We start from the raw sequence: 12,899 nt of genomic DNA on the forward strand, positions 1-12,899 counted from the left end.
CAGGGCTGGGCACCCATGGAGTCAGCACCTATGGTTGCTGGGGAAAAGAACTGCTCCAGGATGATTGAACACATCCAAAACACTCTAACTGGCATGGACAGGTCTTGGAGGATGGACTGATCACACCAGTTATGTGTGAAATACCATTTGCTCCCAAATCAATCCTTTAGTTAATCTAATAGTTGTGTGCAATGATCAAATGCTCACCACCCTGCAAACGTTTGACCTGCCTTGTACGGAGATATGCGTGGACGAAGATCAGTGTAACAACGTGTCTAGCAATGGTGCCCTAAACTGAGACAACACTGTTTTCAGTCCTACATACCAAGGCCAACTTCCTTAGGATTAACAAAGATCAGTATCTTACATATAATTTTATATATAATTATATAATTTTAAAAAAGTTGATTTTAAAACATTTTCTTGAATATGTACCCACATAATTGTTCTTGGTTTGTCATGTTTGGCATCGTTGTGTCAATGGGAAAAAGGGCTTTTGAATTATGCCCAACTTGACTCATTTCCAACAACACAATTATCCCCACTAGAGAAGCTGGGCAGGATGACACCACTGAAATTCTGATTCTGCAGATATTTTACAAATCAAATGATACCTTCCCCTTCTATCACTAACATGCCCATGGAACAATATTTTACGTTATGCTCCCAGACTAGAATACTATTTCTTAAAATAAGTTTTCATTTGATGATCAATATAAAGAAGTATGTTTGTTCTGACCCCTGCTAAGCACTCCCCCACAAGAACAGTTCAGGAGACTAGGTAAAATAGTCTTTTTTTAAAACTGGGGGAGGGGGTCATCTTAATACACTGACAAATCAAACAAGCAAAATTCAATTCGACTTCACTGGCATAAAATGTTGCCAATGTATAAAAAAAGTTGATAGCTATATGCTTTTTGAGGTTTGATGCCATTAGAAAAAACAGTGTAAGAAGCTTCAGCACCACTTTAGTTTTCATTCTTAAGACCTGTAAAACCACAATTCTGTCTATCTAGCCTGTTAGTGACAAATTTATTGTTACAATTGTAAGAAATGCAGTACTGTAAACTTCAAATGTTTAAAAACCAAGAGTCAACCCCTCAAAACCATTAGTTTTTGGGTTGTTTTTTTTAAAAAAAAGATTTGTAAACTAAAGACTACATTTTAGGTTCCTTTTATTTACCTTTTGATATGACCCATAAGGATGCACTTCATCACATTTTCAAACTTCTCACTGTAACCGTAAGGGCTAGAAATCTTTTTTTTTTTTTTTAAACGAAAGCCAAGATTCTCATGTAGTCATGATTACAGGAGTGAATGCTTTTAGAAAGACACCAGTTATCATATTTGCAATAAACTTGCAAGGGGTGACAACATGGAAATGTATCTTGTTCAGACACTGAATTTTCTAGGTCTGCAATTTTAAACATTCATGTCTTGTACGGTAACTTAGCAGATATACATTAACCTCTGAGGAAATGTATTTTACATAATATTTTTCTGCATGTGGCTGTATGCAAGTCACATAGCAGTCATTTGTGTATTTAGTTATTAAACTTGTGAAAAGGTAGTTTTACTGGACTTTATAGCACATATTCCCATCAGAAACCAACAGCTGAAATGCCATAGTTTGGAACAAGATGCTATTTTTATCCACAAAGACATAGATGTAGTTATGATAAGATAATCATACCCTGAACTAACTAAAACTTCAGAATTCCCAAAGTCTTCCATGAATACTTGCATCACTGCAACATCGTAAATTTTGTATTTTGTTGGACCACATTGTTTTCCCTTATTTTTACTTTCCAGAGGAATCAGCTCAGTGATAGTTCCACGGCACCACATTCCATTTTCTTTACTGTTGATAAAGATTCTTGCACCTAAAATAAAGATTAAAAAAACACTACAATTTTAAACCAAATAAATCCATGACTTCAATATCTTAGTTTAGAAGCTATTGTCATTACATTTTAGTCTATTCCTCCATGGTTTACATTTTACCATGTAGCTAGTTCAGGCCTTATCAGTGCTGAGCAGAGTGGAAGACTTACTTTTCATGTCTTGCTTACAACACTCCTGCTAATATATCCCAGAGGAATATTCCCTATTTTTAGCCACAGTATTTAATTGTTGGTTCATTTAATCCAGGATCCACTATAATAACTGGATCCTTTTCTGCAGTAATTGCCTAGAAAGGAGTCTTTCTGATTTTGTATTTCTAGTTTCCCTTTTGTATCTATCAGGGATCATAACAAAACATGGAAAAACACGGTTACCTATCTTTTAGTAACTGTTGTTCTTCGAGATGTGTTGTTCATGTCCATTCAAAGTAGGTGTGCGCGCGCTGCGTGCACGCCAGCCAGAAGATTTTCCCCTAGCAGCGTCCGTAGAGCCAGCTCTGGCACCCCCTGGCGTGGTGCCACTACGGCACTCTATAAAGGGGCCCGCTGACCCTCCACCCCCTCAGTTCCTTCTTGCCGGCACTCCGACAGAGGGGCAGGAGGGTGAGTATTGGAATGGACATGAATAACATCTCGAAGAACTACAGTTACTAAAAGGTGGGTAACCGTTTCTTCTTCTTCGAGTGGTTGTTCATGTCCATTCAAAGTAGGTGACTCACAAGCCTAACCTTAGGTGGCGGGGTCAGAGATCACTGCTGACTGGAGTACTGCACGAGCGAAGGTTGCATCATCCCTAGCCTGGTGCGTGATGGCGTAGTGGGATCAGAACGTGTTGATGGAGGACCACGCGGCCGTTCTACAAATCTCCTGAGTCAGGATCTGAGCCAGGAACGAAACAGAGGAGGTCCGTGCCCTAGTGGAGTGGGCCGTGACCAGAGGGACAGGGGTCTTAGCTATGCGGTAGCATTCCCGGATACAGGTCATGATCCATGAAGAGATGCACTGAGAGGAGACCGGGAGCCCCTTCATCCTATCCGCCACTGCGATGAAGAGCTGAGTTGAGCATCTGAACGGCTTGGTACGCTCGATGTAAAAAGCCAAGGCCCTGTGGACATCCAAGGAATGTAACCTCCGCTCCTCACTGGAAGAGTGTGGTTTCAGATAAAACACCGGGAGAAAAATATCTTGACCCATGTGGAACTGTGAGATGACCTTGGGTAGGAAAGCCGGGTGAGATCTAAGTTGGACCTTGTCCTTATAAAAGACAGTGTACAGGGGCTCGGATGTTAACGCCTTGAGCTCCAACACCCTCCTGGCCGAGGTGATCGCCACCAGGAAGATGGTCTTATACAACAAGTACAACAGGGAGCACGAAGTCAGAGGCTCAAAAGGGAGGTCCCAGGAGGGCAGAGAAGACCAGATTCAGGTCCCAAGCAGGAGCCGGCTGACCAACATGCGGAAATAGCCTGTCCATACCTTTGAGGAAACGCCCAACCAGAGGGTTCGCAAACACCGAGGTACTCCCCACCCCTCTCCCGGATGGAAAGCCGAGATGGCCGCCAAGTGAACACGAATTGAGGAGAGGGAGAGACCTAGTTGTCTGAGGTGGAACAAATAGTCTAGGACAATGGGGACTGGGACCCCCAGCAGACTGCGACCTCGCTGACCCGACCATATAGAAAAGCGCTTCCATTTGGCCAGATAGGTGGCCCTAGTTGACAGTTTCCTACTACCGAGCAGTACTTGTCTGACCTGCTGGGAGCACTGCATCTCCACCGGGTTCAGCCATGGAGCATCCATGCTGTGAGGTGAAGGGACTCCAGGTTCGGGTGGCGGAGGGAGCCCTGGTCCTGTGTGATCAGGTCCGGGTGCAGGGGCAGCGTCAGGCGCCTGAACAGACATGTGCAGGAGTGACATGTACCAATGTTGGCGCGGCCACGCTGGAGCTATCAGGATTACCCGTGCGTGGTCCCTGTGAATCTTCAAAATCATCCTGTATATCAGGGGGATCGGAGGAAAGGCATAGAGCAGACCGACCCTCCCAAGACTGTAGGAGGGCATCTGACAGAGACCCCTGACTGTGGCCCAGGAGGGAGCAGAACCGTCCGCACTTTGTTTTCCCTCGAGGTGAACAGGTCTAACAGGGGAAAGCCCCAGAGCTGGAAAATTGAGCGTACCACCTCCCATTGGAGGGACCACTCACGACCCCGGAACAAGCAGCTGAGGGTGTCTGCCAAACCGTTGTGCTTCCCCGGAAGGTAGGACGCCGTCAGGTGGGTAGCACTGTGGACGCAGAAATCCCACAGCGCGAGGGCTTCCCTGCACAGAGGAGAGAAGCATCCACCCCCGTTTGTTGATATAAAAAACTGCCGATGTGTTGTCCGAGAGCACTGAAACACATCTGCTGGCCAGGTGGAACGGGAAGGTCAAACAACCCAGGCAAACCGTTCTCAGCTCCCTGACATTGATATGCAACTCGAGGTCCTCTGGTGACCACAAGCCCTGCGTCCTGAGGTGTCCCAGGTGCGCTCCCCAACCCCGATCCGAGGCATCCGTTACCAGAGAGAGGGAGGGTTGAGGGGTAGCGAAGGGGACAACCATGCACACTTTCTACAAGTCAAGCCACCTCCGTAGCGAGATTAGCACCAAGTGGGGAATGGACACCACTGAGTCCAAGGGGTCCCTGGCTGGGTGATATACTGTCACTAACCAGGACTGTAGCAGGTGAAGCTGGAGTCTGGCATGGTTTACCACGTAGGTGCACGCCGCCATGTGACCCAAAAGCCGGAGGAAAACTTGCGCCGTGGTAATCGGGGCACGGTGCAGTCTGAGGATGAGCTCGGAAATCGCACGGAACCTGGATTCCGGCAGGTACGCTCTCGCGTGAGTAGAGTCCAGAACTCTTCCTATGAACTCTATTCATTGCGTCAGAGACAAGGTGGACTTGGCTTTGTTCAAGAGGAGGCCGAGATTGAGAAAGGGCCGCCTGATGAACGACACCTGGGTCTCTACCTGCTCCTTGGAGCGGCCCTTTATGAGTCAGTCATCCAGACAGGGGAATACCTGCATGCCCCACCTGCGCAGGAAGGCCGCCACGACTGCCATGCACTTTGTGAAGACCCTTGGAGCAGCTGACAGGCCGAATGGGAGCACCGTGAACTGCAGATGGGCGTCGGACACAACAAACCTGAGGTACCGATGGTGTTGGGGAATTATGGCAATGTGGAAATGAGCATCCTTTAAGTTGAGGGCAGCATATCAATCTCCTGGATCCAGGGAGGGAATAATCGAGGACAGAGAGACCATGCAGAACTTGAGCTTTTGTACAAACTTCAGCCGCCGCAAGTCTAGGATGAGTGTTAAACCCCCTTTCGCCTTCGGTATTAGAAAATACCAGGAGTAGAAGCCTTTGCCCCTGAGCTCCTGAAGGGCTTCCTCCACCACCCCTGCCTCCGTGAGGGACTTCACTTCTTGACTTAGAAGTTATTCGTCAGATGGGTCCCTGAAGAGGGACGAGGAGGGGGGCTGGTGGGGCGGGAGGGAGGGAGAACTGGATAGAATATCCCTTCTCTACCGTGCAGAGCACCCAGCTATCCGATGTGATTCGGGACCAGGCACAGTAAAAGAGGAACAGACGTGACCCAAAGATACGAGCAGAAGCATCCAGAGTCTCGACAGGTCGCCCTCGACCGTACCATCAAATAGGGGTCTAGGCCCAGTCTTGATTGACCGGACGCCTGGCCGGAGGGGTGGCACTGGTGACACCTCCTGCCATTTCTGCTCCGCCTGCGCCCCAGCTCCTGGCGAGTCTGAGGCTGGTAGGGGCATGAGGCCGTCTGCGGCCTAAACTGCTTGCGCTGGGTCGCAGGGGTATGCAAGCCCACCGAGCAAAGCGTGGCCCGCGAGTCCTTTAGGCTATGCAGACGCTTGTCCGTCTTTTCCGAAAACAACATCTGCCCCTGGAAGGGGAGGTCTTGAACAGTCTGCTGGACCTCATAGGGCAGGCCCGAGACCTGGAGCCAGGCTCCCCGCTGCATGACCAGGCCCGTGGCCAGGGTGCGCGAGGCTGAGTCTGCCGCATCTAGGGCAGCCTGGAGAGAGGCTCAGGAGATCAGTTTCCCCTCCTCCACCAGGGCCAAAAACTCTGACCTCGAGTCCTGGGGAAGGAGCTCCGTAAACTTCGATAAGGTTGAGCACGTCTTATGACCAGATCGGCTTACAACTGCCTGTTGGTTGGCAATGCGGAGTTATAGGTCTGCCATGGAATACACTTTTCTGCCAAAAGGTCAAGTCTTTTAGCGTCCCTGCTCTTTGGTGTTGACCCCTGAAACCCTTGACACTTCCATTAGTTGGCTGCATCCACCACCAGGGAGTCTGGGGGGGGTGTGTGTGTGTACAAGTGTTTGTGCCCTTTAGAGGGGACGAAATAGCGCCACTCCGTTAACTTGGCAGTAGGGGCCAGTGAGGCTGGCATTTGCCATAAGGTGCGGGACGTATCCGCTATGGTCTTTATCAGTGGGAGAGCCACCCTGGATGGCCCTGAGGGAGCCAGGATGTCTACTACAGGGTCCGCATCCACCTCGATATCCTCAGCTTGGATTGCGAGGCTCCGAGTTGCTCGCCGGAGCAGTTGGAGGATTCGAGTGTCCTCCAGGGCCGGTGCCACAGCCGTGCCCGAGACCGCTTCATCTGGGGAGGAAGACGAGGAAGTTACATGGATCGGCCCTTCCTCCGGTGTGTGCAGTCCTTCGGGGTCCTGCGGCACACGGTACTGTGGTTGTGGGGCTGGTTCCGATTCTAAATGCGGCACCGCGACCGGTACCGGGGTCACCAGTGAGTGGCTTGGCGTATCGGGTGGTGCCTGCTGAGCCCGAACTATAGCCGCTGCTGGTGCCGCTGCCCGGCTAGGGGCTGCTGAACTTGGATATGGCACACCCCTGCCCGGCGACGGTGCCGGTGGGGAAGGCAGCTGCACCGAGGCCGACCTTGATCGAGGACCAAACGTCTGGCCTACCAACTGGTGGTAGGCCCAGGGGGTCCAAAACGGCCGCTGCAAGGGTGGATGCCATTGCTGCTGCCACTGTGGGTAACGCTGGTGGCTTGCCCCCAAAACCGATCTCCTGCTCCATGACCGGCTGGAGTGGTAAGAGTCTGCCTCTGAGTCTAAAGTCTCTGAGTATGAGGACCTGGGGGGGGGGAGCAGCACCCAGTGCCGTTGGAGAGCGGTGCTGAGGTGGCGGGAAGCCTCTTCTCTGGTCCGGTGCCGCCTTAGCGGCGCAGTGCAGGGAAGGAGGCGATAGCATGGCCGGCTTGCCCCTCGATTGTACTGGGGGACGGGCCGCGGTAGGCAACCTCCTCCGGTGCGGGGAGGCCTGCGCCAGGAGTTCCATCAAGTCTGAGGCCGCCTTGAACGCCTCCAATGTCGAAGGGAGGCGCAAGTCTCCACTGAGGTCCAGGGATCCAGGCCAGTCCGGACTCGACTGCCCTCTCTGTGGCGCGGCAGTCGACGGAGCAGCCGAGGGCTGTAGCCCAGCCTGTCCGCTTGCACCCGCAGATGGCGTTGGCCTCGGGTCTGGCAGGGTGACTGTTCCCTCACAGGCTCTCTCTTAGCGGGCGACCGTGAGCAGTGCCGCACTGAGGCCAATTTCCTATGACCCGACTCCATCTGGTGCCGGGTTTTAGACGACTTGGGCTGGGCCCTAAGTCCTGATGCCAGTGACGGGGCATTCCGCACCGAGGAAGACGTGCTGGACACCGCCTCGGCCAGTTCCAGGTCCGAGGGTGGCCGCAGGGCAGCCTCCATTAGGAGGAGTCTTTGAGCTCTGTCTTTGAGAGTTCTCGGGCGGAAGCCTCTGTAGATAGAGCACCAGTCCTTTCGGTGGCTCTCTCCGAGTCACCTCAAACAAGTAGAGTGCGGGTCACTCTTGGGCATGAATTTCCCACAGTCCTTGCAGAGTTTAAACCCGGGGGACCCGGGCATGCACCAGCGGGCGATAAAAACTTGTGGGGGGACCCCCCCAACTACCGAGAGCTATATACAATGACTTAAGAAAACTAACTATAACTTAACTATATACATGGACTATACACAAGGATAGGACACTGCTAACTTGCTATGCGCAAGAGAAGTTCCAGCTAGCCGTCAATGGCGGTAAGAAGGAATGAGGGGGTGGAGGGTCGGCGGGCCCCTTTATAGGGCTCTGTAGTGGGGCCACTCCAGGGGGCGCCAGGGCCAACCCTACGGACGCTGCTAGGGGAAAATCTTCTGGCTGGCGTGCAAGCAGCACACGCACACCTACTTTAAATGGACATGAACAACCACTCGAAGAAGAAATGGAGGTTACTTACCTATAACCGGAAGTTCTTCAAGATGTGTCGTCCATTCTCAGTATTCCATGCATGGATACACGTGTTCCCTGTGCCTGAGATAGGAAATTTGTAGCAAGCAGTATCCACTAGTCCGTGCCTGCACAGTTTTTTGTGCATGCAGATAACCGAGAGTACAACAGGCAGTGTGGACTAACATCTCTCCTGTAACATCCAGGTAGAGAAACACCTCCATTTAGCTAGGTAGCATTTTCTGGTGGAGACATTTCTGCTGTCATTGAGAATACTCTGAACAGCCTCAACACGAGTGCTCCAGGTCTGAGTTCTATCCAAATACCAGGCTGTAAGATAAAAGGGGTCTAGGTTGGAATGTCTGATTTTGCAGTTAACTCAGGAGAACATCTCTGGGAAGGAGGACAGACTGACATTTAGAGGGGGTCCAGAAATCAGAACTGTTTGGGTCAATTGAGTGTAATGAGAATGACCCGGGCCCTATCCTGTTGAATCTTCTGAAAAACTTGAGGTAGTAGGGGAATGGGAGGAAAGGCATACCTCACATGGTCCATCCAGGCAGGCAGAAGGGCATCGCCACTGGAGCCCTGACCTAATGGTGCTCTGGAGCAATACAGATTTAACTTCTTGTCTGTCTCTGAGGCAAAGAGATCTCAAGATGGCTTTCCCCACTGATGCAAGATGTCATTCAGAGAGAGTTGTGTATCTTTCACTTGTAGTCCCTGGAGAACTACCTGCTAAGACTGCCCGCTAGAGAGTTCTGCCCACCTGTTAGGTATGTTGCTGAGAGCATGATGTGGTCTCTGAAGTAAGAATTCCATAACATTGACTGTCTCTATACAGAGGGGAAGATGAACTCGATTCTGTAGCCACAGTAGATTATTTCTAGTACCCACTTGTCTGTTATCACCCTTCAGCTGTGGGCAAAGTGGACATCAAAAGTTTGGGGGCAGTAGGAGACAGCATCAATAGAGCTAAGTTGTTTGAGAGTCCCATCAAAAGAAAGCCCTAGATGGTGAGTGGGGTGGGCAGCAGCGTATGAGGTAGAGGAATTCACATACCTTAGTCTTTATATCCGCGGCACCTGTATGGCAGTTCATAAAAGCACTAGTGATAAAACAGCTGAGGGAGAGATATGGGCCTATACACCTACTCGTGGTGCTCTCTCTTTGGGGCTGGTTGTCCTGAAGTCCTTAAGAAAGTGTAGCAATCTGTCAATCTTTTCATTGAACTGACTGAACTCATTCATAGACAGATCCTCAATGGTATTCTGTATTATTCTGGGGAACCCTGCAGCATGAAGCTAGGACTCTCATCATGATGAAAGCTTGGCAATAGTGCTAGACGTAGTGTCAGCTGTGTCCACTACTGCTTGGAGTGGAGTCTTGGCCCCCAATTTGACTTCATTAATGAGGGCTAGGAATTGACCCCAGTTCTCCTGGGAAAGTTTATCCTTGAATTCCACAAATTTGGAATGGTTTGTGAAACTGAATTTTGCTAAAGATCTGGTAGTTAGAAAACTGAAATTGGAAACCAGCTAATAAATATACCTTCCTCCCCATAAGGTCAAGGCATTTGGTGCCTTGTCAGATGGAGTTGTTTTAGGGTGCTGAAGCCTGAATTGTTCTGCGGCTGCCCGCACCACCAGGGAATTGGGTCCTGGGTGGATAAAAAATTAAATCTGACCCTTTAGCCAATACACAATAAAATTTCTTGGCTGTTCAAGGGTACCGGCACAGGAAATAGGGATATGCCACACTGTCCTGGCAGGCTCCAAAATGGCCTCCTTAATTGGAAGGGCCACCCCACTGGGTCCAGAAGGTTGTAAGATGTCCAGTGATGGGTGTCCTGGACCTCCTCCACTGGAATCTGGAGCTAAGACGTCACTCTCTCCAGACACTCCTGATAACGCCTGTGGTCATCAGACAGAGAAAGTGAAGGAACAACTGCCTCATCTGGTAAGGAGAATGAGACAGCAGTTAGGACTATCAGATCCAGATCAACTACACCTCTACCCCGACTGAACGCGACCCAATATAACACGAATTTGGATGTAACACGGTAAAGCAGCGGGGAGCCCCGGGCCTTTAAAGCACCACCCGAACCCCACTGCTTTACCGCATTATATCCAAATTAGCGTGGAGCCCTACATCCTTTAAATTTCCACCCAAGCCTGGCTGCCAGAGCTCCGGCGGTGATTTAAAGGGCCCGGGGCTCAACACAGTGACTGGAGCACCAGACCCTTTAAATCCCTGCCGGAGCTCTGGCAGCTGGGCTCAGGCAGTGATTTAAAGGGTCAGAGGCTCTAGCTGCTGCAGGGAGCCCCGGGCCCTTTAAATCCCCACCCAAGCCCTGCTGCCAGACTGAACCCGATATAACGCAGTCTCACCTATAAGCCGGTGAGATTTTTTGGCTCCCAAGGACCGTGTTATATCTGGGTAGAGGTGTACTACTTCTGCCCCATATTCTGACAAAACCAGCTGCTAGCTAGGAGATAGCAGATATAGTCTGTGGATAAATGTGGAGTGCTTAGTATAGGGATCCCAAGAATGCCAGTAACACCAGCAGAAAAAGGTCAACCAAGTCAGGAGGACCTCAGGGCACTGGATACATGGATAGTTATATTTGGGCAGACAGAACCCAAGTCTTCTATACTTCTAGAGCAGTGGTGGAAAGCATGTGGACCGTCAGGGTAATCTGCTGGCAGGCCACCAGACAATTTGTTTACATTTGCATGGCTGCCCACAGCTCCCAGTGGCTGCAGTTCACCGTTCCAGGCCAATGGAAGTTGCAGGAAGCGGCGCAGGCTGCAAGGACATGCTGGCTGCCACTTCCCGCAGTTCCCGTTGGCTGGGAATGGCGAACTCTGGCCAATGGGAGTTGCGCGCAGCCATGCAAATGTAAACAAACGGTCCACGTGCAGCCCATGGGTTGCCCACCACTGTTCTAGAGCCTGTCTGGACTAACCTACATACGATGAGATAATGGTTTGTCTGGAACTTCCAACTCAGCCAATGAGAAGGCAGGTTCTTGCTCAAATGCTGAGCCATCGGTAGTGGCAGATGGATGCTCTTGATCACAGAACGTATAGGGGAAAGACACGTTCCCTTGTGGTAGATTCATCGTCCACTGTCTGGATATCCCTGAATAAGGATGGACTTGAAAGAAGAAAGAATTGAAGACAGGGATATGTGAAGATGTCTTTTGGGGAGATGAAGGTTTTGGACCTTTCCAGAGCACAGGAGTGTTCCTCTAGTTGAGACTGTTGGGTATAGGGGGCCCTTCCAGTCGTGGTCCAGTACTGATGCAGTGTCAAGCCTGAACCTCTTAGACTGTGCTGGTGGGTTCTGATCCGTTGTTTTAAGCATCGGCACCAGAGTCAGTACTGGTGAAGCTGTACATCTTTGAGCCATGCTCTCGTGATGAGATTTAAGCAAGGCTAAATTCTTAGGACCTGCATGCAAAGACTCACCCAACTTCAGCGGAGTCCATGAGGAATCCTTTCTTTTGGAGGCAGATTTTGAAGACCACAATGATACCACCTGTCCATATGTTTGTGAGAGTGCCCTTTGCTCTTATGAGAAGCCCTGGGAAGCAGTTCTTTGGGATTAGCAACCGAAACCTTGGCTCCTGAATTCTTGTTTGGATGGGTGCAATCGACTGAGTCCAGTGTATGCAGGGCTCTCCCTAGCTTGAATCTGACTGTGGCCCTCTCTGTGAGATGCTTCTTTAGCTGAAGCTCTCATCCCTCATGGGTTCAGGGAAGAAAGAGTGACAGATGCTATGCTTAGCAGATTTGTGAGCCTTGCCGAGGCAGTAAAAGCAGCATTGGTATTTGTCGCTCACTGAGGAGTGGGGCCAGGATATACAATTCTTAAACCCTGGGTATAGTCCCTGTCCACAAGGAAAATTCCCTGAGACAGGAGGAACTAGACTATCCGAACTATATCAAAGACTAAAAAAATACCATACTAAGAACTATTTACAATTTATTAACAGGTTTGCTAAAGAAGCACAAAGGTATCTATGAACACACGAGATTCTGATTCAGGCCATGTGGCAGGAAGAAGGTGCCCTCGGGTAGCACCACGAAGAAAAAAACCTGTGCAGGCATGGACCAATGGACACTCCTTGTTACAAATCTCAAATCTCAGAAGCATGGAGCGTATGTGTACCCATGTGTGGAATACAGAGACCATCACTTGAAAAAGAATCTGAATTAGGTTGCAAACAAACAAGTTTATTTTTACAAAGTTAAAGTCCAGATAAAACCCAACAACTATATTGTTTCCTTTATAAAAATTCTATAGCTTAAAACCCCCAAAACATTAGAATGTCTGGAAATAAGCAGTTAAGAGATCCAATATGTTCTTCACTGCCACATAATCCTACACTCAGTAATTGAACTAGACTTCACATCAGCCACCAAACTTAACTTCGTTTTTGCAAATTTTAGAAAGCAAACTGTCAAAATACTGAATTGCCAGATTATAAAATCCCAGTTACTAGTCAATTTTATTATCTATTTTATTCTGGTTCTTATACTGCTCTCATCACCACTCAATAAAAGAACTCTCCTGAAGTGCATTAAGTGATGTGCCCAACAGCTATCACATGTGGACAAGGTATATGTCTAGTAATAGGTTGTTATTTTGA

The 12,899-nt window shown here is 49.5% G+C and overlaps 1 protein-coding gene across 1 annotated transcript in view; it reads right to left on the bottom strand.

Moving 5' to 3' along the window:
• Nucleotides 1–12,899, bottom strand: part of RNF17 (ring finger protein 17) — a 206,147-nt gene that overhangs the window by 113,909 nt on the left and 79,339 nt on the right. The window contains exon 16 of the mRNA XM_050928582.1: nt 1,694–1,883. Coding sequence (XP_050784539.1) covers nt 1,694–1,883 — 190 coding nt within the window. The remainder of the gene's footprint in view (nt 1–1,693; nt 1,884–12,899) is intronic.

The sequence above is a fragment of the Gopherus flavomarginatus genome, chromosome 1 (assembly GCF_025201925.1).
Source record: "Gopherus flavomarginatus isolate rGopFla2 chromosome 1, rGopFla2.mat.asm, whole genome shotgun sequence".
Lineage (NCBI taxonomy): Eukaryota > Metazoa > Chordata > Testudines > Testudinidae > Gopherus > Gopherus flavomarginatus.